This window comes from Anabas testudineus, chromosome 12, assembly GCF_900324465.2.
Source record: "Anabas testudineus chromosome 12, fAnaTes1.2, whole genome shotgun sequence".
Classification (NCBI taxonomy): domain Eukaryota; kingdom Metazoa; phylum Chordata; class Actinopteri; order Anabantiformes; family Anabantidae; genus Anabas; species Anabas testudineus.
The window spans coordinates 6,472,655-6,499,003 of record NC_046621.1 but is presented as its reverse complement, the minus strand read 5'-3'; the positions used below and the strand labels follow the sequence as shown (position 1 = coordinate 6,499,003).

At 40.6% G+C, this 26,349-nt stretch overlaps 1 protein-coding gene across 6 annotated transcripts in view; it reads left to right on the top strand.

Moving 5' to 3' along the window:
• ptpn13 (protein tyrosine phosphatase non-receptor type 13) overlaps positions 1–26,349 on the top strand; it is a 36,332-nt gene that overhangs the window by 939 nt on the left and 9,044 nt on the right. For 2 of the 6 annotated variants that reach the window (XM_026353648.1, XM_026353646.1), the window contains exons 2-25: positions 4,262–4,381; positions 6,423–6,589; positions 7,892–7,957; positions 8,874–9,059; positions 9,369–9,456; positions 11,015–11,647; positions 16,575–16,667; positions 17,509–17,593; positions 18,240–18,453; positions 19,171–19,245; positions 19,363–19,534; positions 20,152–20,302; positions 20,402–20,540; positions 20,671–20,823; positions 21,209–21,391; positions 21,498–21,657; positions 22,342–22,768; positions 23,350–23,447; positions 23,919–23,972; positions 24,420–24,509; positions 24,670–24,777; positions 24,881–25,012; positions 25,143–25,621; positions 26,055–26,186. In XM_026353648.1, coding sequence (XP_026209433.1) covers positions 4,267–4,381; positions 6,423–6,589; positions 7,892–7,957; positions 8,874–9,059; positions 9,369–9,456; positions 11,015–11,647; positions 16,575–16,667; positions 17,509–17,593; positions 18,240–18,453; positions 19,171–19,245; positions 19,363–19,534; positions 20,152–20,302; positions 20,402–20,540; positions 20,671–20,823; positions 21,209–21,391; positions 21,498–21,657; positions 22,342–22,768; positions 23,350–23,447; positions 23,919–23,972; positions 24,420–24,509; positions 24,670–24,777; positions 24,881–25,012; positions 25,143–25,621; positions 26,055–26,186 — 4,200 coding nt within the window. In that variant the 5' untranslated portion in view covers positions 4,262–4,266. The remainder of the gene's footprint in view (positions 1–4,261; positions 4,382–6,422; positions 6,590–7,891; positions 7,958–8,873; positions 9,060–9,368; positions 9,457–11,014; positions 11,648–16,574; positions 16,668–17,508; positions 17,594–18,239; positions 18,454–19,170; positions 19,246–19,362; positions 19,535–20,151; positions 20,303–20,401; positions 20,541–20,670; positions 20,824–21,208; positions 21,392–21,497; positions 21,658–22,341; positions 22,769–23,349; positions 23,448–23,918; positions 23,973–24,419; positions 24,510–24,669; positions 24,778–24,880; positions 25,013–25,142; positions 25,622–26,054; positions 26,187–26,349) is intronic. The other 4 variants (XM_026353647.1, XM_026353649.1, XM_026353651.1 and 1 more) reach the window with 4 other exon arrangements.

The window sequence follows — 26,349 nt, the reverse complement described above, 5'->3', positions numbered from 1 at the left end:
TCACAGGAAAAAATGGGTGGGTGACTGGGTAGAGTTAGTGTGTTAAAAGGGGGGAGTTGGAGTGAGGTTTTGCAAAACCATGCTCCGCATGTCACGGTACTCATAGCAACCCTGTGATTAACAGAAATGGAGCGGATGAGGTTGAGACCAAAATGAGACGTGAGGGCCGTCAGTCCAGAGCTGAGTTGATAGTTGTGAAATAGCCATGACTTTCCTTCTGACTAGTCCGGATCCTGGAACTGCTGAAAACAAAACACCAAGATCCAGACTGGCTTTACTGGTTAGTTAGACAAACCAGTGCGGAGGAACAATGCACCGCACCAGGTTTGGTGCTGTGATTCTCAATGTTGTGTCCATCAAATACCTTTAGGTCATCTGGAAACGTGTGTCTGCTAATTAAACTGGAAGTAGGTTAGGATTAATGAAAACCATCACTGGGTTCCCACTACGGCATTTAACAGTTTTTGTCATGGGAAAGTATCAGCTGTCCGTTCAACACACAATTTCTTGTTACACTTATTCCCTGAAGAAGAACACTTCAAACTTCAAACGCTCTACGTTCATACGCAGTAAGGGAAGATATTCTTAAGATAGATGTCCTCAGTTCAGTCTGGGGTTGGTTTGCTGCATTTTGAACACATCAAGGATACGTCATCAGTCATGTTGGCTTGAAAGACATTCTGATCCAGGTTGTTCTAGATTCAACGGGGCTTTTTTGAATTTAAACCGTGTGCATGCAGGTTGCATAATATAGCATGATTCTGGGAATAGAGGTTCACTCAGAGTTTGTTGTTGAATTTTCCTGGCATGGACGACTTCAGGAAGATTTTCACCTCAATGCTGGCGCGGAGTTCATCTTCTCACCGGCTTCTGTTCCATACGTGTTTGCCAGCTGAGACCACAGTTCTGACGTTTGGAGGATATGAACAAATTCCTCCCCATATCTAATGTTAGGAGTTATGCTTTTGGAAATGAAAGAGGAATGTGAAAAGTGTTTTTGTGGATGATTGCTTTGAAAGTGCAGCAACTCTGGGTTTTCAAAAGATTCAACATAGAGCAAACGTTTCAGAGAGATGTGCTTACTTTTTGTTCCAGGCAGACGAACAGGGATGAGCTTTAAAGCAGCAGAATGTAAAAGAGTTTTCACTTCAGCTGAGTATGAAGTTTTTCAGGTGGCTGTCTTTAAATCCATCTCATGGGTTGTAGCGGAGTCGCGGACAGGAAGGTGGGAGGAAAGGAAGTGCAGAGTAAGGAACACTATCACGTTTCTTGGATTATACTCTTTAAAATCCTTGTGACTGTTGCCAAGATTTCAAACACTTAACAGCGGCAGCAGACTAAGCCTTTATTGGATTTATTCTTTCGAGCTATAGTGTGGGAATACCTGGGAACAAACATCCCCACTGTTTGAAAAGGAGAACGCGAGTGAGGTGCTGAAGTGGTGATGGCTGTCTGCGCTCATGTTTTGGGTCGCTGCCTCCTAAGCCCCCTCAATAATGAGCAGGACCATAGTCCAGTGAGAGGGGAGCTGGCCTGCTCAGCAGCCCCAGTGTGGATAAAAACATTCCACTGTAGATCTCTGTTGAAATAACAAGGGCTGCAAAACAATCAGTCTTCACAGCACCCGCACTCCCCATTCTCATGGGTAATGAGCAAAATGGGTAGTAGCCCACTTTGCCTCACACTTCACGCCTCCTATTGACAATAATGGCTAACCTGCATTCCTGCATAAACATTTCAGGCCTATGACATGCTTACTCATTAACTCTCTTCACAAAACTTCGATTCACAGAAGCAATGTTGTTTCACATACTACTTTTGGTAATAAAGCCAGACAGTAATGATGACCCACTTCATGCCGCAAATTTATGAATATGTCATATTCTCAGATGTAGCTCATGATGCCAAACATGATGCGTGTTTTGCTTGCTGCTTGTTTTCAAAATGTTCAGGTCACTGTGGTGCTTTTTGGTCGATCGATGTATCGATCACTTGACTGCTGATGGACTGGAACAAAATTTGTTTAAAGTTCCGAGATCATTTCCCCTCATATTGACTGACATTCGACTGATCTTGCAAAGGAACTGTGATATCTTTCTGTTTTAGATGCATTTTTTTTTTACATCTGCATTGTTTTTGTGTATTAGGCCAACATTTTTTGATTTATGAAACCCTGAGTGAGAGCTGGGATCTAGTACGTCTAAATCCACTGTGCTGTGTTTAATGTGGGTTAACTCAACTTCTGAAAGGGTGAAAACAATAAAACATCGGAAAAGCTGTCAACATTGAATTGATGATTATGTTTTCAGTAAAGGAATCAGCTAAATATACAGTTTTGCGAATGGTTTAAAGCTTTAGTTTTTTGGCCAGAAACATAGGCTACATTCTTAAATGTGACATGCCTGTCTTGTCAGAGTCATATTTTGTGGCTGAGTGGGAAATGTAGTCACTGGCTGCAGACTAAACTTTCTTCTTTGAGGTCTAGATCATATAAAGACAGAAAGTGGAGGAACAATAGAAGGCTAAGACTCACTAATCACTAACAGTAGGTTTCCAGCATTATCATGTGAAACTTTATTATTGCACATAATTGTAGAGTACGAAAAGATCATTTGTGAAGTGACTTGGGCCGTTTCACAAAGGGTTTTATGGATTTTAGATTTGCTGCAGAGTGAAGTCTGGTCAGGAAGTGAAACCATAACAAAAGGTTATTTTGGTTTTTGTCTTTAGAGTTGGGAATGGAATAGACAGATACTGTTAAATTGCTATAAAACAAGATGTAGGAGCGTCAATTTAAGCTAAAGCTGCATTATCAGAGAACACGTCTTTTGGTTTAAGCGTCTTCTTCTGAAGGGAAGTGATAATTGAGTTCAGACACGAGTCATGGCTGCTCCACAAAGACTATTTTTTCTGTTATTTGTTTGGTGCTGTGTGAATTTGTTCCCTTCCATATGATTGCAACACACCTCTGTACACTCTGAGCTTTATTTAGCACACTGTCCTCTGTGAATGTCTTTGCATTGCCCTAAATATTTGGATATTTGCATTTGAGCATGTGGGCAATACATATATATATACACATATACATATATACACATATATATATATATATATATATATATATATATATATATATATATATATATATACATATATATATATATATATATATATATATATATACACAAACATACACTTATACATACTTTAAAAAAGTCACAATTGGTCAGAAATATACAATATACAGTAAATATGCAACGTTTATTCATGAAATTGTCTCTTTATGGAAACTGTACTTTTGTCTAATCACCCACTTACAGTGATTTTAATAAATCTTTATCTGTAGGCTACCATGAGCGCTAATCTTTTCTTTTTTTAAGTAAGAAGTTGTCTGTCAAAACTCAGTCTGTTTTGCTCACATTTGCATCATGTCATGGTTGGCTCGTGAATATTGGACGCCACTGTCGTTGCAGAACTGGTGCCAGAGTTTAGAGAGTGAGCGGCGATGGAGGAGAGCATTTGTAGCTCACAGACCCCTGTTAAATTGGAGTACTTGTTTAGTTTGGAGGGATACGACTGTGAAAACATGTCTTACCTTTTGTAACAAGAAAATCACAATTTAATGACATCACAAATGAGGGCCACTTGAGTCTCTCCCTTACACGTAGCATGTTACGGCATGTGTGTAATCTAAATCTGTGCAGAACAATCAGTGTAAGTGTTAACATGTAGTCTGTTCTGTGTCAAAATCTTCTGTATCGCTTCTGTCTACAAGAAATATAAACTACCTAACTTTGAGTTTGACCCGGTTATATAATTTTATAACATGCAAGATACAGAAAAGTTTATTATGTGTGTGTACAGCAACAAACACCTTTAAGATCACATTAAAAAGTGTCTCTTGTGGCTTTTATAGATTAGCTATCACCATTAGCTATCACCATTTAGCTGCTGTTCTCTTAAACCTCACGAGCTGATTGAGGCTCATAATAATAAATTGTTGCTCTGTTGAGCGTCTATGTGTCTATGTGCATGCGCACACCATGTGCCTGCTCTACCTACTCGACTGCTGACATTGATAAGACATTTTCATCAAGATGTGGGAGTTTCATGGCCCCAATCCACCCCCAAGCCTTTTGCAAGAGGTTTCTGCGATATAGACTAAAGAAAATAAAAGAAAGATGTGTTGCTTTCTCTAAGTTGTGATTAAAACGTGTTTCTCTATTTGTAATTCAGTTGTCCTGTTTCTCTATCTGCGCAGGGAAGATGCATGTGTCTTTGGCAGAAGCCTTGGAGGTTCGAGGAGGCCCGCTCCAGGAGGAGGAGGTCTGGGCAGTGCTCAGCCAGAGTGCAGAGAGCCTCCAGGAACTGTTTCACAAAGGTACAGTGTTTATTAAAAATGATTGTACATGCACAAAACCCATAGTATCACATATTGTCTTATGCCTTTCAGGCCCTTTTTAACAACACACTCAGACTCAAAATTGTCTATTTATTTTTTTAAATTAAGGAGTTGAATGATATATTGTTGATGATGTATTGATTTTAGAAGTAAAATCATAGATTCTGTCACACATCAACTGTTCAGCGTCATCAGTGGCTCTGTTGACTGTTCAGTTTTGCATTTTAATAATTTTTGTGACTCATATGTTCCGGGAAATGTTTGTTATTGTTTTTGAAGATAAAGAGATAAGGCCATCCTTTTCCAGCGTGTCTTTGTAACTTAAAAAAGAAAAAGAAAAACGTCAACTGCTGGTGACTAAGGAAGGTTTAACTCTGGAGACATAGGACAGGATGTGAGTCAGCGGCACTTCAGTGCCCTCTGTGTTGATAAAAGGTCTGGGTGGCGCCTATGTCATAGGAAACTTCATCAAAACTGACACCACTGGCTGTTTCTGCATAAGCTACTGTAGTTTGATCTCAGCATCCAGTTTTGCTGACTGGTGCCGCCACAGACAATCCGGGCATGCCGCAGAAATTCCCTCTTATCTGTGTACCGTGTAAATATTCCTTTTATGCTAAGATAAAGGACTGTGCACAAACAGTCTTATATTTCGCTTGTTAGGCCTTCTGAGATAAAGTTCTGAATCTGTTATAGCAAAGATGCGAGGTTGGATCCTTGGAGTATTTTGAATGATTTACTCCTCACGTGGCATTATGCTGCAGTGATTGTAATTGTTAACACGTCCTTCTTTTTCCCTCAGTGTGTAGTCGTACAGCTATACTGAGTAAATTGTGGCCTCTCGTGTGTATAGTTTAGACTGCTGAGTGAAGCTAAAATTTGAAGAGCAGATGTTGGAACCAGCTATTATATAGTCACTGAGCTATGTAAAGAAGTATGTTTACCACAGAAGTGGATTAATAAAAGCAGCCATTTAAACTTTGATTTGTATGTATTTTTATCAAACACCAGCACCAGCACTTTTTTTTGCCCCGGTGTGTAAACGGTGTTAGTGGTTAGTTACTATGTTTGTTTAAGAATGATTTGTTTGAATCTGTGATGTGTGAGTCTTTGAGAGTTGTCAGAGGAATTCCTCCTTGTTGTTAAATCTACAGACTATTTCAAATTGAAACGGTGTCCTGCTCTTGTGTTTGAGATCATCTACTGCTCGATATTTGTTGCTCTAATAAGTTATTCTTTAGCCATAGCAATAGCCAAGATCAGACTAAAAGGCTTCAGTGTTAACGGATGAAGACATAACAGATGTCGATTGAAGTCAAGAAGGAATCAAATGGTGCAAATGTTTGGTTTGGTTTGGTTTTATATCAGTATTTTACCAGTTTTATGTTATTCATCATGTACCATGTGCTTCTGATGTGCAGTTATTTCTTACCCACACACCTATTAAACCAGTCTACATTTGAGAAAAATCTCCAAATGGTCACACAAGCTTTAAACAGGAAACTTATATTTACTTAGTGAATTCCAGCTTTTGAAAGCAGATATTTGGTGCCTTAAATCCAGTTCCTCTGTTCGTCTCTCAGTGTATCAGTCAAAGAAAAGAATTTTGCATCGCTGCTCAAACATTCCTTTGTATATTTTTAAAACGTTCTCTAACCATAGCACTGGCTGCGGCTTTGTAGGAAAAGAGAATTACGCTGTGTAGCCATTCCTTCTGCCTCCATGCCTCAACAGTTATTTTCTTGCAGGCTAAGAAAGCACCATGTGTTTTTGTTTACTTCAATCATCTTGAATTTCCATAAACGCCAAAGCGTGAGCGAGAAATGTTCGTTGTGGTTGGATGTGTCTACAGTTCCTTGTTTCAGTGTCCAAATGCTCAGACCTATTTTAATGCTTTGAAACACAGCACTTTACCGAAGCAATGGGTGTGTATGTGTGACAATGGGTGGAAATCCTAGATGTTGTTGCTTTGGCTACTGATTCTATGTACAGTGGTTAAATGATGTGTTTCTCACTTCAGACCCTGCAGCGATGGGCTTCATCATTTCTCCTTGGTCCCTCCTGCTCATGCCTTCTGGCAGCATCTCGTTCACTGACGAGTACGTCACCCAGCAGGACTTAAGAGCCTTCACAGCTCCAGAGGTCCTGGAGGGTGCCTCCTTGGATTCGGTCTCTGACATAGAGAAGGTAGAACCTTTACAAAACCCATGTAGCAATAGAATGTTTTATTCTATACTATCTAATCCTTCCTGTAGTGTACATTTAATCATTTATTTTATCACTATCTCTTTTTTACATGTTTGCAGTGTTCACTCTTCTTTTTGTTGGTGTATTACTACATTCTTGGCACATCACCACCACCCTTTGATCAATTGATTAAAGAAAACTGGGGACCCACTCCACAAAAGATTGCTATTAGTGCTCAATACGTCTTATGAAACGTGTTAGTTAGTGACGCTGTTATCTTTTATTTATTACATCATTTATTCCCCTGGTGTTTAAGTTTCAAGGGTAATAAACATGACATAGAAACATGAAATTAAAGAAATGAGGATTTGCCAGCTCCCCACTATCAATTTGTTATATTTCATAGTTTTGTGTTTCACAGGTGATGTGCTGTGTTGTGATTAGGAAATCAGGTGTGAAGAGTACATTCTCGGTGGAGTCACACAATGCCACAAGTGAAGATCTGAGGAAGGACATTTGCATTTAGAACAAGAGAATATTCTGTCCTCCAATGCAATGCACAACTTGTTTTACATACAGTCAGAACCACACCTCCTCTGTTCAACTCCCTCTGGTACGAAAGCTAAAAGCTTGCATGACTGGATTCCCGTCTCTGGCACAGCCCCACAGACCTCAACACCGCTTTGTGCTGACTCAGTTTTCCAGCCGTGGGCCCGACTTCCCAGTTCAGTTATTTCAGTTTAGAAAAAGATAATCTGTTTCTCTCATTATCAGAGACTGCAGCTAAATCTGCGTCAGCTGCCAGTGCCACTATTTTCCCTTCACGCTTTTGACATATGGGGTGTTATTGTTGCTTTTAATGGGCAGCATTTAAGTTTCCAAGTTTCTGGAAGTACATGTGTCTTTAAATGTGTCCTCTACAATCTGTTCCTTGAAGACCTTGAAAGCAATGTTGCATTCTTTGGCAATCCTTGAATTATTCTTTCCTCTACCAAGCTCAACATTCAGGGGAAGTGATTTCTTTCCCAAGCAATGAGTGCACAGTAATAAGGAAAGGAAAATGGAAAATGTCTTTTGGATTTAAGCTGAAAACCCCCCTTTCTTTCCTTTCCAAAAAGAATGAATTCAGGTTTTTATTACACTTCATCAGTTATTGAGCATTAGTCTCTCTCTTTCTCTCCCACAGGGCAGTTTGATGGATTTTAATAAGGTTCAGTGACCAGTAAAAAACAAAACCTCTATGTTCTTTGTCTTTTAAGATATTCACTGTTGTTTACATTTGCAAAAACGTTTTTTTCACAGATGCATATGTATTCTCTGGGGATGACCCTGTTCTGGGGAGCGGACTATGAGATCCCCCAAAGTCAGGTAAGGAATCGCAGCTCACACATCCTTTCTTTCAAGCAAACAAGACAAACTCTTTAAAGAACTTAATTTACAGTTAGTAATGTCGATTACTGCAATTTGTATTATTGTCAGTAAACTATTTTTATTCATCATTTTTGTTTTCTCTCAAATTGCATCAACCCATTCAGCTGAACAGGAAATTGGAAACAAGATGCTAATATATTAGCAGCAAATATGTCTCACAACCACTCTGAAAGAAGGCGAATGTTTTTCATTAGAATCAGGCTTTTAGATAAGATTTTTATCTGAATATCTCATCGGGATTAAAAAAAAAGTACCACTCACAGGTTATAGACAATAGGACTCACAATCAAAGTTTGCCATCCACTTCACTTCACCATCCTCTCCCATCATGTCCTGTCAATAGTCACAGTAGTAGTATGTGTTACAGGAGCTCATTTTGGACCAAATACAATGAAAATAAAGCATCTTAAAAGACATGCAGGGTCCTGAAACCTGACTGTTTGGACACAGTGAAACAGAAACCACCTTCAGTTTTTAGTTTAATGTGACACATTTCCAAGTAAAACAGAATACGTGGGCAGTTTGTAGTTACTACAGGGATTTAAATCTAATTATGTGATTTGGTGAGAAGGCTCGGAAGTGACTTTATTAAGAATGGAGAGACAGAGCTTTAATTAGATGGTAGTAGAGGACTGTTAAACTCTACTCACATCTGCCTTTTGTGTTCGTACATCCAGATGTGAGGGACAAATGAGAACTGAGTACATTGTCAAGATTCTTTGGAAATGTGAAAGATGGGTTTTAGCTAAAATAATAAAACCAAACACACATCTTGCTTTAATATCACTTGTCACATAACAGCACATGGTGCTCTTGTCCCTGTGTAGTAACTGTCATTCTGTTTGCCATGCAGCCTATGAAGCTGGGGGAACACCTGAACAGCCTCCTTCTCAACATGTGTGATGATGTCACCGTAAGTCGAATGTCACTGCGCACGGTGCTGGACATCTGCAGCAAACACATCAGAAACTCCAGTTGTGACCCTCCCTTCTCCTATATCAGAAAGCTTGTGCGGTTGGTACTGGGCAGCCTCTCTCAGGTGCACACTTTACTTAGTTAACACACCATTCCTGTCTGTTTTTCCGTGTTTTTATTTTAAATACTTGCCAGAAAGCCTTAACCTCAAGCTTTATGCTAGCTAAGCGTGAGTTAAAAGACCATTATCTGCTCTGTCACAACACAGTAGGGTAACTGAATCACACGCCAGGGGGTGTGGTTCATGCTGATACAACATTATTTCAGGATGGATGACTTACAGAAGGAATAACCCTCTAGCTTTTGCTTTTCCCTCTTGCATCCTCATGTGTTTTTTTTCCCCCTCTCTCTACTCCTGTGTTCTCTTTCTCAGCTGGACGGTCTGCTGACTGATAGAGAGTCTCTTCCGGAGCGGAGCAAAGAAATTCGGGAGAGGCTGAGGGGCAAAGGCTTGCCCTCAGGTAAGATGATCTGCACTGACACACACGCACATTGAAAACAGAGTAACTAAAGTGGGATTTCTATATTTATTTAGTTAATAAAAGAGAATATATTATCTGTTCTTCCTTCCTAATAAAAACTGTGAGCAGGCTGTAAGCATTTGACTTTGTGGCTGGATAAACAGTTTTATCTCACAAGTTGTTTACATGTGTGTATACTTTTGGAGAGTGAAAGAGAGAGGGACAGTTCAGCGTAAATGCTTGTCCCTGGTTGTTGGAGTATTTATCACTTACATCCTCACTTTCTGAGTTTGTGGGTAAGAGCTGAAAGTACACACAGAACATCACACTCCAACCTCGAATCAGATTTAATTCAGGAAAATATGACCAAATCTTCCCAGTGGTTTCTGAGAGAACTCAGGCATTTTTCCAGGCTAAGGAAAGGAGAGCAGAGCGCAAACATGGCCATCATCCCGATTATGTAAGCACGGCATGGCAATGATTACAGATGCATATTTTGGAGTCACCAGTGAAGCTGCTGGTCTGCTGTTTGTATCAGTGCTTTGTTTCCCTGGTTGAGCAGCAGCCAGCCCTAGGGAAAGTACATGCAAAGAGTGTTACTCAGTTCTTAAGCGCCTTTCTTGTCAAGGAGCGGCTCGCTGCCTCCTATATCCAAGTGTTTCCAAGTTCTAATTGCTGCTAATGGAACAAATTTGTGTCATGTATGTCTTTTTCTATGATTTTTTTTTCATTGCTGATCCATATGACAGCAACACCACACTAGTATCAGCTGAAAAACTTGTGGCCACTGTAGACGTCTTCATAGGACCTCCTGTTGAGATTTTTTTTTTCTTTTCATTTCTTGCTCAATCTAGTCCTTGTGTGCTTCCCCGAGTTCCTGGAAGACAGCCTGTCTGTCTTTGATGTGTTTCCCTGTTAAGACCAAGCATATGCTTTGTAGATTAAACCACCGCATGCAGCATTTTTACAGGACTTAATGCCTCCCTTTGCTCTCCCATTTCTGCATCTCTTCCTCTTGTTTTTCCTCTTGTTCAAGCACATGTTTGCCTTCTGTTTCTCTCTAAAACAACAGCTGTCACTGGCAGAGTTTATTTACCGTATAGCTTGTCTGCAAAGGCCAAAGTGAAATATACGAGAAGCTAAGAAAAGCAAAAGCAACAGGCATTATTCAGTTTTATGGAAGACAGTGATTGAGAGTTGGACGGCTATGGCAGAAATTGTTAGTTGCTGTGGCAGAGTTCGTTCTATAGTTAGTTTTTTAAAGAATGGGGGAAAAATTAGCTACTGCACACAACTGAAACTGATTACTACTGAGGCCAAACCAGGGTATCAGAGCGAAAGAGTCTACAGAAGCACTTAGGGAATGAAGTGTACTTTATTTATTCAAATCAGCGTCCTTGTTTTTCCTCCTTCTCATCATAAATACTTTCAGTTATTTCTTTAATATCTCTGATATGTAATATTGAAGATAAAATGTGGTTTGTGTGTTTTAAAACTTTGTCAGTTTCTGTGTGAGCTTCTGCTTATGGTTTAATAAAAAACACTCCTCTGTTCTCAGGGAGAAGTGCAGCGCCGAGGGTTCTGGAGCGCTACCGAGCAAGGACTCAGGAGCAGACATCTCTTAATCGGGGTCTCAGTCGTTCCATGGGGTCCCTGCCTATCCAGGACCTGTTGAAGGGGGATGAAGGAGCAGACCTACAGTATTCCCTGCCTGACTATCACCCAAATTCTGAATTGCAGAATGAACACTATCCCAAAAACCCCTCACTCCAGCTGGAGCACTCTTATCCCTATCTGCACCCTCTGCACCCTCAGCAAAAAGGCCGACCCGTGGAACTAGATCGGAGGTCTTTACCCTTTCACAGTAGAGACCTGGGCCCTAGCCAGGCCAGGAAGAGTTGGGCTTCCTCTGTAGACTTGGCTTGTATTGACCCAGAAGCTCTTCGATTTGGAGCACTGGAGGATGCACGGAGGGGCAGCACTGCCTTGAGTACCCACTCTATAGGCAGACGCCATTCGCCCATGCAAGCATCCAGGGAAAGGGCTTCTCACTTCTCTGAGTTTGGTGGGCTGAAGAGCAGGAAGCCTCATCACCTCTCTGCCCTGTCTGTTGGCTCGGGCCTTCCCGGTGCCTATGACAGAATAAAGGAGAAACAGAGAAAACTTCAGGTGCTAAGGCAAGCAGTAGATGGTGAGTGTACCACAGTTTCTTAACATAAAAGTGAAGTATAGAGGATTTATTCTCCGATCTGAAATAAATGTGTTTTTACTCTTGTAATTGGGTCTTTATACTTCACCAGAAGTACTTGCCAGATGGTCAAAAAGCTGTGGAAACCGCTCCCTTACATTTTTCTAAGGCCTGAACTTTGAAGAAATTTGTCAATTTGTGTTCTATAGTTTCATAAGTCACTACAACTGAGAGCAACACAAAGGGGTAACAGGCTAAAGAGGAGAGACTGCTATACCATACATACACTTTGAGGACTTCTGTCTTCTGAAGTCAGACAATGTATCGACGTCTGGCAGTTCTTTTAAAACATAACCGTACCTTTCCTTCTTTTTTTTACAAAACATTCGGGCACAATAGCAATCAGACCAAATTTAGACAAAGCTATTGGCTTTTATTGTCTTTCACAACCTAATATATAATTTGCTGCTCATGATATTTTCTGGATGATTTTAACTGATTCACAGTTTTGATCTTTTCTGATAGTCACAGAGGTCTGTTAGTATGAAACATTGCACTTCTAATGTGATTAATTTGGTTAATGTCTCATTTGAAGTTCAGGAGATGTCATTGGTTGAATCAGACAAACAAATTTAATGGCTTGCGAAAGACAGTAGGTCACCGTTTCCAACACTAATCTTCACCTACAGCTTGCTCTATGAACCACACTCAGCTTGTTTTTCCTGCCACGGCTTTGTTGATATCTTTTATCTTCGGCTTTTTGTTTTTTCCTCATTGCAACAGATTACACAACAATCGCCAGGTTAGTTCATCACACTATTATTGCATGATAATGGACTTTCAGTGACACCCCTGAGCTTTGTCATGCATCATTATTTAATCATGTGTTTGCTGGTACTTTGTCAAAACATGTCTTTCGTGCGAGACACTTCACTGGTTAACATGCATCTGTTATCTGTGGGTCTACCGCAATGATATTCTGGTAAATCCCACCAAAGTTCACAGCTTTAGTCTGTGATTCAGACAAGGAACATTCAGATGCCCCAGCTTTCACTTTAAGCTACAAGGTGTAAAAATGGTTAAACAAACTTATCAGATAATGAACTGGATCAAAAGACTTCAGGGACCAGATCAGTTGGGTTGCTCTGAGAGGTAAAGAAGTGACAGTCCTGGGGTGGCGTGAGTAGTCAGATATACAGACTAGTTACGGGTTGTGTGTCCATCTCTAACGACCATGTGGGATGGGAGCTGGGTGCTGGCTTGAGTGATGTATCATTGGTGGTGGCTGGGCAGCAGTGTTTAGACATTATGTATGAGTCACTGGCACAGAGGTTTCCAAATGGCTGATTCTAATTATAGGCCAGTTTAATTCTAGCCTGCTGCTAACTGTCACACATGCTATAAAGCAAAGTCCCTCACTTTCTTTTTTTTTTTTTTTTTGTTGTTATTGTTTTTCCACAGCTGTAAACACACAAATAGAGGCCCGCATGCAAGTATATTTAATAATCATACAAACACCCACAGTATTTACAGACAGAAAATACAGGCTTTGTATAATCACAAGCTTAGGCCAAGCACACACAACACAATTGTTTAACACCTAAACAGTCAGCCCCAAGAGCTATAAGTTTCTCTCTGGAGCTTACTGAATTCTTAGTAAAATCTCCATAGGCAGGCTAGTTTTATGCAGTATGGCACGTGACTGTATAAGTCTGCCGGCCACCTGGGGACAGTGGAGGAGCAGGGGGGATGAAGGATTTCATATAATAATCCACTGTCTTCTTCTGCTTCTTTCACACTCCCCACTCTCTGACTGTCTGGCCTCCCTGCGTCTCTGGCAGCTATTTTCGTGCTGACTGAGCCACTGCCCGTCGGCTTTTCATCAACTGTGGCTTCCAGTTCTGCCTTCCTTTTCTCCTCTCCTCTTTACATTTTCCTGAAAGTAATCATTGGCACTTTGGCAATTTTATTTCGCATTGTGGTGTGAAGAGAGTGGAACTGAGCTTCGGTTGGTTGGACTGCATATGCACGCAGAGAGGATTGAGAGGATTATCTCTGTGTGCTTTGTGCCAAAAGCTTCCAATTATTAATTTATGATTGTTTGACACCATGCTGACGCAAACAAATGTTTACTCCCATCAAAACTGACAGAGAATATGACTGTGAAGCCTCAGCCAGAATGTTTTTGTAGTCCATCACAGAGCTATTTTAATACAGTATGAATGGGCCCTAATTGAGCACAGATCATTTGTGGAGTCTTATGGGTGTGTGTTACTTGGCAGAGATTTTCTTTTCTTTCTTTCTCTCTTACTTTTTTCTGTTCTTTTCTGCAGGAAAGTGATGGCGCAGCAGTGATCAATGATTTCAGGTTTCACCCAATTAGAAAGTTTCTTTTTTTGTGTGTTTGTCTGTTTAGGCAAAAACGTCGAATGAAGGTATATGCATTACGTGAACAGAACTAAACGCTGTGTGTGCATGCCTGTGTGTGCATGGGCATGTTTATACTTTGTGCCTTTTGTCTTACCCAGTGCCTCCACAATCTCCTCCCCTTTCTTTTCGGTGCCAAGGTGCTTCAATCAGTAGAAACTTTCCTTGCAGACCCAGAGGCTGTAATTGGAGTCATGCGTAGCGGATGAGGGAATTCCTAACATTATTTGACTTTTCCGGCGCTTGGCAACAGGTCATTGGTTCGTGGGCTCAGGCGATAAAGTGCGCTGGAGGTGGACATGATTTTTCTAAAGTACAACCCCCAAATATTCATAATTATATTAATTAAAATAATAACTATAAAAGCTTACATTGTTCATTAGAATATTTATTGTCTGCCTTGTGTGAATATTGTATTGCGTTAGAGCTATACCTTACAGAGGGCTTGTGCAATAGTATCAGTTGTGAGGAACAAAAGAAGGAGGAGGGAAAAGAAACAGGGGTGTGGGAGAGGAAGTGAGAAGGTAAGGTAAACGGAGGAGCAAGAGTCAGTCCAGGTTGTGTTAATTGTTCCCTCGATGCTCTTACAGTTAAAAAAAAAATGCACAGAATGTTTTTGTATGTGTGACTTGGAAAGAGAATACTGAGAAAAGACATGATGGAACTGAGGGGGAAGTCATTTGAAGCTATGAATGAGCTGCTGGTCTTTCTACTCGTTAGGCTTCACTTAGAGTATTTATGACTAGAAAAACAAGGAGCAAATTCCTCCTCTTTTTTTTCTTTCATAGTGTTTTCGTGAATGTGCTGTACCTGTATGTGTCTGCATGCTTGTTACTTGAAGATATGAATTCCTTAAGGTGGAGAATCAGCTGTATTCTATTAATCCTTTGTCTGTATCTGATTTATAATATTTTTGTCTGTTGTGGGAATAAAACAAGAACTCTCAGTGGGAAGGAGCATTGACCAGGAGCTCTGCAGTACATGTTCACCTGAGTCACTTCCCATCTAACCCTTCTGCTCCCTTGCTCACTCAGAGAAACCTTCACATTATCAGCCAGATCTCACCTTTAATCTTGCTAATCAGCTGTGACCCTCTTCGATAATCCTTTACTTTGACGCACAGTCGGTGTTGTGAGGTTACTCTACCGTCATTCCTAAAAATTGCTTCTTCTTCTTATTGCGCTTCTTATACCCTTTTTAATCTAGGGGTAATTAGACAAAACAGTTTCTTATTGATCCCTTTCGGATAATTATTTTAACTCTGGACTTCCAAATTAATATACATATGGCAGCATGGTGGCCTTTGTAGCACAGGTGATTGTGCACTTGCGTGGGCATCTTTACGAGCATGTATGCGATGGTTCAGTATGAGTGTTTAGCTATTCTGCCTTAATTCTGCTGTCAGTTACATACAAGAGGCTGCTGCTGTTCGAACCTTTTCACTTGGATGACACCATGTCGAAGGAACTCATGAGTCACTAACCCTTAGAAGACAGGAAACTATTTTTGGTTGACCATTTGACCAGTCCTCCTCCTTCTTAGAAACATTGTAATTGTAGCTGTGCCCTAATGTATGTTTACATAAGAGGTTTGTCATCACAAAGAATAGTCTGTTGCACTATGAAACCTTTCTGAACTAAGATGCCTGAGCAATGACTGGGGAATGCAATTTATTTAAACTATGCTGTAGATACTGAAGAGCAGGACTTTCAGGTTCCTGAGAACAAGGTACAGAAACACATGACACATTAGATCCAGTTTCAGACAGTTTTAAGTATTGCTTATGTTACTTTCCCACGTTGCTACAGTTTATGAAGCATCTCATTTGCCCATACGTGCACACACACTCACTGATGGTAGATGGCCATCAGTGTGTGGGGCAACTTGATGTTCAGTATCTTGACGAAGGACACTTGCCAGGAATCAAACCACGATCCCATGATTGGTAGATGACTGCTCTACATCATGATCCACAACCACCTACTGGCGTGAGCTGGTCTGTACTTGCTGTGGTTCACTCAGTCAAGTCAGACAAAAGTTAAGGCACAACAAAGAACGTTCTAGCCTGATGGGAGGCATGCCTGGTTACACTTGAGCTGACGTTGCTTTTCACAGTGTAGCTACAAATGTCTTTCATTAGAAGTGTGTACCAACAGCATGACTAATACCTGCTTTGTGAATCACTTTTAACTCATTTAGGGTTGCCAAACCTGACACACCAGTAGTTTAAGCAGGTTTTGAAAACAGTAGCACATGTACACAGCAGCTGCTTCTGTCAGGAATCCTATGTATCCTATATATACAAACGTGATACAACTTTTTGTAAATTATGTGATGATTCCACCTTAATACCTCACAAACATGCAACAGTCCAGCCCATATAACCATTTCAAGTGGTCTAATGTGCATGTACATTACATTTGATACTTCCTCTCATTGCATTGTTCTTACATTACTACTTGGTTATTACATTATATTAAAGTAAGCTGAAATCTTCCCTCAGATCCAGTCCACACCCACCAGAGGTACCACAGTGATTACAGTTCATCCAGTGAAAGTCCATCAGTGACCTCCTCAGATCCAGACTACAGACAAGGTAAAAGAAGCCTCCAAGCCATCCTTTAGCACTATCACTAGATACACTTGTACAATTTAATGCAATCTGATACAGCAGCTTTACCTTTACTTTTATAGTAAGTTATATTATCTAAGTTGGTGTAGAAGCTTACAAAAAAATTATAATCCCACTGTATGTTCATTAGGGAGGTCACGGTGACTATTTAAACATTAGACCTTTAATATGTAACATACATTTTATTAATGTAGTTTTATACTTTCAAATGTTTTGTTGGTTTATAATGATTTCGGCGCTGTGACTAATTATTTATGAATTTACTTAACATTGTCAGCGCAGTGGAAGACAGAGCTAACATGCCAAAACGTATTCAAGCTGATCTAACCACCCTTTTCCACCTTCACACGTTGTACTGTTGCTTGAAAATTTGGCACTGAGCTCAGACAGCTGTGAAGAGTTTACATACGAGTGGAAAAGGTGCCAGGTTTGTTTGAAAATGGCTGAAATATATTAAACATGTTCCAGAAAGAATGAAATGTACAGCAAGTCCCAACTTTCAGGACATGGAAAGGGTCTTAATATACTAGATGAGGCAGTGTTTGGCTGACACATAGTGTTACTGTAATGTAGTGGGGATGTTTTATGTCCGTTTTCAACACAGAACAACATAGATTCAGTTTCTAGCACCAATGTGGCCTGATTTCAGTGTTCTGCAACTGCTCCACCTCCTTCAACACATGTCCATGCATGTACATTTGTAGCACAATATGTATCACGAAGGTTGTGTTTGATTGTGTCCATGTGGAAAACAAAATGTTCTCCATTGCGTTTGTGTTTTTAACCTCTCTCACCTCTCTTCCAGCTAAGAAACCAGGCGAGGTGAGGAGGTACAGCTCCCAGCTGGCACTTTCATCTGAACATGATGCCCTGTCGCTTACAAGACACAGGTAACACACACAGATACATACACAAGACTATGTAGCTAACAAGTCTGTTTTATTTTTCCACATTGAAATGTTATAGACAGAGTTCAGACACTTGACTTGAACTCAAAGTATTTGTAAAGGTGACATCATTGTTTTGACCATTTCATATATTTTACCACATGCTCCTCTACACCCATCCTTCACTGCAAACCCTCCACAGAGCAGGGAAGCCACCAGTGAGACTGACCAGTTTGATCTAGGCCGCACATAACTGGTGTAGCACAGCAGGGTCGGCCCCATGCTTCACTAGTGAGGTCATCTAATGTGACATCCACATTGAGCATTCTCTGTCTCTCTAATCTCTGGCATTACAGGACTGAACTCCCTGCTGTTGCCATGCTTGTTCACAGAAAAATTATGTCCCACACCCTAGAGCCCTGATGCTAGAGGAAAACAATCAATTAGTATTTGGTGTGCTTTGTTTGTAATAATTTTGGTCGACCTATCCCCCTGTATTTCAAACATGTTCCCATCTTGCTGCTACTTTAACACTCAAATTAAAAAGTAAAAATAAAAACACCACAGACTTGTGCACATTAGTTGTTTCTGCTCATCTGTCCAATAATCTCTGTATTGACATGTACATTTTCTTCTCTTCACACTGTAGGCAGTATGAGGGAGCTGATGAAGGTCTGGTTGGAGCCGAGCTGCTCCTTCAGAAGCAGGAGGAGGAGGTGCATCGGCTTCAGGCACACCTGGCCAGCAGGCTGTCCAGGGCTAACCTCTATCCTACAGACGACCCACTGGCTCCAGCTCACACATCTGTGATTGACCTTCGAGACCCCCTCTACACTTCTTCTGTACCACTCCGCAAACCCAAAGTTTGTGCACTTCATGTCTTAACACACATGTTTAAGATGGTGTCAGCTTTAAGGGTGTCTGTTTCAGTTTCTTTTGAGTACATTCATTTAATTACATACAAAAGTTTATTGCTATAGAGCTGTAGACCACGTAAACACAGACACAATTATCATCTCAACACACATGCACACACACACACACACACACACACACACACATTACAGTGGGAATTACCCACAGCCGGTGTCTTGACTATCCATTGCTTGAAGCTTGTTTAGATTGCAATATTTTATGACCGATGTGCAATTTTAAGTCACATGAGCTCGCTGGCAGTGAGGTTGATGATATCATGTTCATTAGATGTTCTCTAAATAAAAACTGCTCACTGGAAAACATCATTTCTGTCCTTCCTGTGATAATTGCCACAGGAAGTTTTTTTGGATACAGTCAAGCTTTGTACCACTTACCCTTACAAACTCTGAAAATGTGCTAAACATAGCAACACATTAGCTGACATTGGCAGAAGACCATCTGTACATCTGTCATATTCCTGTAAGGTTCATTGTTCTCGCAAATGTATAACATGTTTGCTGTATTGTGTTGAGGATGCATTTTACAGAATTGATCTGTCATCAGTCTGTTGCTATAATTGCAAAAAGAATACCCACCGTGAAATGATCCTTAAACATTTTGATAAAAATTCTCTCCATGACAATTATTCTTTATAACTATGGCAGAACTTCCACGGGCCTGAATTTGTGAAGATGGCCAGCGAACCCTGTGTTGCCATATCTGTCCCTTCTTCAATACTGGTGAGCATTTACATTTATGCCACTATTGAGCCAATATATCCATCACTGTCTTAGAAACTGCTTTTTTCAGCAAGTATAATCTATTATTCTTTTTATTTTTTCCCTTCTGTCATCAAGAAACGTGGAAAGGTGGAGGAAGTGCAGAGAAAGGTGGGTGTTGTGCTGCTGAATGGCCAAAAGCTGGAGCTGAGCTGTGACATCAAGGCAGTGTGTAAAGACGTTCTTGATATGGTGGTTGCCCACATTGGACTTGTCGAGCACCATCTCTTTGGCCTAGCATACCTCAAAGGTATTGTGAGTTTTGTCTGTGTAAGTCTGTGGTTAAAGATGCGTCTGTGTTTGTTCATGTGTATGTCAGCTACACATAGAGGTTCAGCCTAGTGTATCCGAAGATGAGAGGCTGCAATTATTTAGTAAGGTCTATCGGTGTAGGAAGTACTCTTTAACTTGATAAAAAGTCATTTACGTATTTAAAAGTATACAAATACTCTATTACAGTTAGAACTCCTTCTTTTGATGACACCGTATGCTTGTATTAATGATCAAACTTCAAAAAGTAACTAGTATTTATTGTTATTGTTTAATTGCAGTGGAATAATGTAGTAAAATGTAGTGAAGAATGCAATAGCAGAAAATGGAAACACCTTAAAACTGTATTACAAAGCCCAGTAAATGTACTTAGTTATTTTTCACCTGACCTATAATGAAAACTATCTTATTATTCCTTGTTAGTACCTTCTATAAAACATTTTGGCCTTTATAAACCTGCTTTCTCACATAATAAAATATTCCAGGAATCCGTAAACTACACTGGATCCTTGTTGTTTTGGCTTATGCAAGAAATTTTACCTCTGTGTTCTGACACCTCTCACTTACCCCATCTCTCCTCCTTAAAACATATCACAGAAAACGAGTTTTTTTTCGTTGAACCTGATGCCAAACTGTCCAAACTGGCTCCAGAGGGGTGGAAGGAGGATCCTAGGAAAAAGAAATCAGATGTGCCTTTTAACCTTTTCTTGCGTATCAAATTCTTTCACGATGATGTGAACCTCATACAGTAAGTTTATATGTTGGAAGTTAGGTAAAAAATTATAAACCTTCACAGTACATCCGGGGGTTTTGTGTCAGTCTAAAGTGTGTTTTCTGTGAATAACAGACATGCTATGACAAAGCATCAGTACTACCTACAGCTGAGGAAGGACATCTTGGAAGAGAGGATGCGCTGTGACACAGAAAACGCCATGCTGCTGGCTTCACTGGCTTTGCAGGCTGAATTCGGTGACTACCAACCTGAGGTATTGATTCTCTATAACACGGCATCACCTAAAATCCTGGTGGAAAAAGAGTTGTAAATTAAACTAATCATTTTGAGCTTGCATTTGTTATACAAATTAATTAAAGTCAATGTAAATCTCTGTTCGACAGCTCCATGGGAAGACCTATTTCAGGCTGGAACACTACCTGCCGGTGTCTGTCCTGGATAGGATCGACCAGACCACCATCAAGGAGGAGCTGCCGAAACTTCACATGAACTATTATGGAGCGTCTGATACAGAGGCAGAGTTTGAGTTCCTCAAGGTCAGCAAGAGCAAGAATCATGATGTCATTCCAGGAGTACTGTAACTCATACCGAAATAGTTTCACATATTTCTACACTTGGTATTTTTCTTGTAGCTAAACTGTTTGTTTTGTGACGTACTTGATAAATGTTTCAAGTTCACAAAATGGTCATGAGAGTTTACTTTGGCAGAAGAAGTAATACTTTTAAACAAAATAAAGATTTCTGTGTCAGTTACAAACAAATTAAGTTGTATCCTTCCACTGCATTTTAGCTTAATGAACCTTTTAACTTGATAGTTTATTCTATTTTAATCTGTCTCAAAATGCATTTACATCTATACCTTCTATCTCAGTACTGTGGGTTTTTGAGAATTTAAAACTCCATGTATTGGTTGTCCAAAAGGTGTGCCAGAGGCTGACAGAGTACGGCGTCCATTTCCATCGGGTGCTTCCTGAGAAAAGGTCACAGACTGGTATCATGCTCGGTGTCTACTCCAAGGGGGTTCTCATCTTTGAGGTTCTTAATGGAAATCGAACCCCGGTGCTAAGGTTCCCCTGGAGGGACACAAAGAAGATTTCTTTTATAGTATGTACTTGAGTCTTTATTCACAGACATAAACTGTTCCACTCTACAGTAAATAAAGTACAGGTGGTCATCATTTCACTTAAATGTTTAACTTGTCACCCTGAAGAAAAAGAAGATTTGCCTGCAGAACACATCAGATGGAATTAAGCACGTGTTTCTGGCAGACAGCAAGACTTGTCAGTATCTACTGCAGCTCTGCTCTGATCAGCACAAGTTCCACCTGCAGACGAAAGCACGGCAAACCAACCAGGAGCTCCAGGACTTAGGTAGGAGAGACGGGAGCAGGCACACACATCTGCAAGGGGTGTTGATCATAAGATGATCTCAGGCTCAGACATGACAGTATATAAGTTATAGTTTGATGACTAAGATGAATGTCAATTCATCACAAAAATAAAAAGATAATAAAGTTATATGTTCACAATTTACTGTACAATCAGTACTGTTATTTTGTCCTCCTGTTCACTGAACCTTTCTGAACTCTCAGCATTTAAGTCTCATTTCTGCACATTTGTTTCTAATGTGCTCTGTAAGTTAAATGTCATTGTTTATTTATATTTCTTGGCTGAACAGTAGACACACTTGGCCTGTCCCACCAGATTATAAACATAAATTCATAACTAGGTTTATAAGTTGTTGACTGCTACGTAGACTGGCCAGACCATTAGCCATGATAATTAAGATAGAAATCTCCACAAAATTAAGGTTTACTTGCACTTGCAGTGGAGAATACCTGCCTTTCAGTCTAGACACTAATTACTTCAGACTGCTGAGGACTGTTAATGATACAGATCAAGAGCTGTTGGAATTTCCCTGCTTTGCTTTTTCCAGTAGTGTTTCATACACTGGCTATACCAATAAACAAACATGTCACTGTTACTAATACTGTATGATTATTATTTTTATCAATCAAGTAATTCTTGCTTTTGCATATTCTTCCTGGTAATCAGAGAACAGCCCCATAAGCAATTTGCAGTATCCGTTTGAGCTTCGGAGTGGGGACGCCATGGAGAGACCAATGAGCCTGGCCCCCAGCTTATCCACACGCTCCAACCCAGACCACCTGAAGAGGATCTCCTACTCGGAGGCGGCTCTTAACAGGGCACCGTCTGGCCCAATAATAGTCCAAGATGAGCTTCACTTTCCAGGTTTCAATCCAGCAGCCTCCACAGTCCTTTCCAATCCCCGGGCACTGAGCCGCTCCCACCACAACCTCTCACAGATGCCAGAGCCTGCAGAGCACCAACTGGGAGAGGCATATCGAGGCCAGTCACACAGCGGCCTGAGTCAGCCACAAAGCAACCAAGTGGCCCCCCATTTCCAGCAACACCAGCGAGCCAGCTCAGACACAGACTCCATGTTACACCAACAGGACAAGTGAGTTGAGAGAAATGAAGAGTTAAATGCAAACATAATGGTTCCTAAATATACTAAAAAATCATAGCAGTAATTGTGGGTGTTATGTCCTGTGTATTTTATTACTGTCCCATCAATCACTTGAGTGTATTTTTACTTCTTTAACTAGTCGTTCAGGACAGACTAGGGTTTTGCTAAGTGAGGACTTGTTACTGGGACTGTAGCTCTGCCTAACACTACAGAGACACTAGCCTACACTGAGAACTCTACCTCCAGCCTCTAATTAACTCTCTGGGGGTCTGTGTGTGTGGGTGCACATGCGCCCGTGTGTCTGAGTTTTCTGATTGTGCCACACCAGTCTGTGTTCCCATTTTAATTATCAACAAACATGTTTTTGTGCCAGTTGCTCCCTCTCGTGTCAGATTTACAGATGGCACATTCTTGTAAATTAAGAAAGATCCTGTCTGCATAAACATCTAACAGGTTTAAACATAAAAAAAATCAATGAAAGGAAGTGCTTAGGGCTAGCAGAGCGTGCATTTTTACATTCAGTCTCTTCGCTCCAGGATACATCATCTTCACTTTGACTTTCCTTTTCTCAGATCAGTGTCCAACAGCAGCCCAGCCTGGAGCCTTAACCAGTCCAAAAAAGAATCTGACACCTCCTCCATAGAAGATACTGGACAAGCATATGTAGTTGGTAAGGTTGTAACCTGTGTAGATGATACTGTTTTCTGATAAAAGATACAATTTCAGATGTAGTGTTCTCTCCTGAAATATACAGCTAATCTGTCCTCATATAAATCTATGTAAACAAGTGTCTGGTAAACATGCAGTAGTCATATTTACAGTTTCTCTGCACTCAGTGCTGTTTGCTGTGGGAAAATAAGCTCCAGCAAACTGTATTAAGACTCAGAGTTAACCGCTTTTCCCATGGTAGCAAAACAAGTAATTATGCAATTAATTATTTAGTCCTCATTGAATTACATATGAAAATCAGTTGGACATAAATCTGTATCTTTCACTAGCCTATGTTAATGAAAGGGATTCTGCCTGTGCTAATTACTGATGACAATACAAGTTTCTGTGAAACTGCATTTGTACTGTTGTAGTTCTGGGTATTGCACAAAGCCAAACCTGGGCTTTGTTGACCTCTTGTGTTTTGTTCCAGGAGTCAGTATGCACAGCTCCTCTGGCCCACCTTCAACACCGGCCTCTGTTAATGGTAAGTATTGAAATTTACCCACCTACACACACACTGGGTGTCCATGATTTGTATAGAGTATAATGTTAAGATGCATGAAATACCCTACTTTCCTCCACACTCATTGATTTCATAACATATATAATCCTCCTAGTCAGTCTGCCGAACCATGTACATTGACTTTGGCACAGCCTTGTACAGATATGCTGTGTGATCAATCATGATATATTTACACCATATATCACAATATAATTAACCTGGTCCCACCATTTAATAGTTTCATGCTTAGCTATGAACTCAGGGCCAACATTTTCTGGTCTGTCAGCTACACTGTATTCCTAATTAGGCTGCTCAACATCCTTTGTTTAATTAATTTACCATCACTAAACTATGTCAGAGCTAATGATGTGTTTTTTTCTTTAGTATATCCCAGTATAATAACAAATCCTTTATATCTGTCCTGCTCAGATTCCCTGAGGAAAAAACTCAATGCCTTACTATCTCCAGAGAGACAAATCAGAACTGTAACCCTGAAGAAAGATGTGAAATATGGCCTGGGTAAGAGCCGTTTCCTAAAATAACAACTCAATTTCATGCTGTTGCTGCTGTCACATCTCACCTGAGTTGCTAGTATAGAAATAGCAGAACATACATTGTAGGCCTTCGTGTTTATGTTGTTGTATAATTACAGTTGTTTACCTCTGATTCGGTTCTCTAGGGTTCCAAGTTGTCGGAGGAGAGAGCACCAGTCGTACAGATCTCGGTACCATCATTAGCTCCATCACGCCTGGTGGTCCTGCTGATGTCAACGGCTGTCTCAAACCTGGTAGGCGTGTGTGTGTGTTGGTCTTTCTACTCATTTCTCCCAGGTACGCTGATGTCTATGTTGCCACCCCTGGCTGTGTCTAATAATTGTAATGTTGATGCAGGTGACCGGCTAATCTCTGTCAACGATGTGAACCTGGACGAGCTCTCTCATGCCACCACTATTGATATCCTTCAAAATGCTCCTGACGATGTCATTCTGGTGGTATCACAGCCCAAAGAGAAGCTCTACAAAGGTAAGAGCTGGATTATGAGTGCTATTTGTCATTTTCCTGTTATTAGCACCATGTCTGGAAAGCATTAACATATTTTTCTCTTATGTTTATATTAGACCGATATCACAGTTCTCCTTTCTTCTTTTCACAGAGTCTTCTCCAGGCTATGTTCCCTACCAGGCCAAGTCTTCACTGAAGTCGTTTAACTCTGCCCGGATTCGAGAACAAGATGTTGATACCTCGTCAGAGGAGCATGCAGGGACAGGGAGCCCCAGTCCTCCCCTTCAAAGTGCTGGGCCACCCTCATCTGCCTCCTCTCCCAGCCACCAGAACACCAGCCTCAGCTCTCAGGACTCCAGGACTAGTAATGTACTTAGAATCAGCAAACCCCCTGCTAATGGAGTTCAGCAATGCCTGGAAAGAGCTACAGTTGCTGCACCTGTTGCCCAGCATCGTAGACCAGAACCTAACGTGGGTCTGGATCCTACGCCACCAGCTCTGCCACCCAAAACCAGAAAAGCTCAAAAAGTGACCGAAGTTCCCAGAGTCCCTGAGCATTCTGACTGTGGGGATTCAGACATGGATGAGGAGACTTATTCCAGTAGTCAAGAAAAACTCAAGGTCAAAAAGGTGCAGCCTTTGTGTTCATGAATTCATTGGTGCAAATGGATCATTTTTGCTTTTATACATTTTCCTACATAGTATTTGTCATAGGTCTATGAATTAAAACTTTTTATTCTACTGGACAAAATATAATTTTACCTTTGTTAATGGAACAGGATGTGAACATTTCTTCTTTTAACAAGCATTGCATTTTTACTTGTCAGATGCTTGGTACAACTAACTGCCTGTTGTAAATAACTTTTGCCTACCATTGCATTTACATTGTCAATGTAAGGCAGTTTGTTACCTTTCAACTGCATGTTATTCTTTGAATGTATTATCTGCTCATCTCTTCCCAGCATTACCTAGTTCAGCTTCCCAACTCTTGCTTGATCCCTTTTGCTTTCTGCATGTTCCGGCTTGTTATAATTCAACTTAATACCCTGTTCTCTGTTTACAGGAATACATCATGGAAAATTTAAATGGTAATGCCCCAGGGGTCAGTAGTCTCCGTCCAGGAGAACTATTTGACGTTGAGCTGTCTAAAAAAGACAGCAGCCTGGGCATAAGTGTCACGGTACTGTTCGACAAGGTTTTCACCCTCTCTTTGTTTTGCCCCTCTCCCCCCCATCATCGTTCTGTCATTCTTGTGTGTGTTTAAATGTTGTTTGCTTTATTAATCCTGTTTTTTTAATATCTGGAACCCCTAACTGTTTTGCATGCTAACCTTGTTTTTAATTAGTAAGGATTTTAAG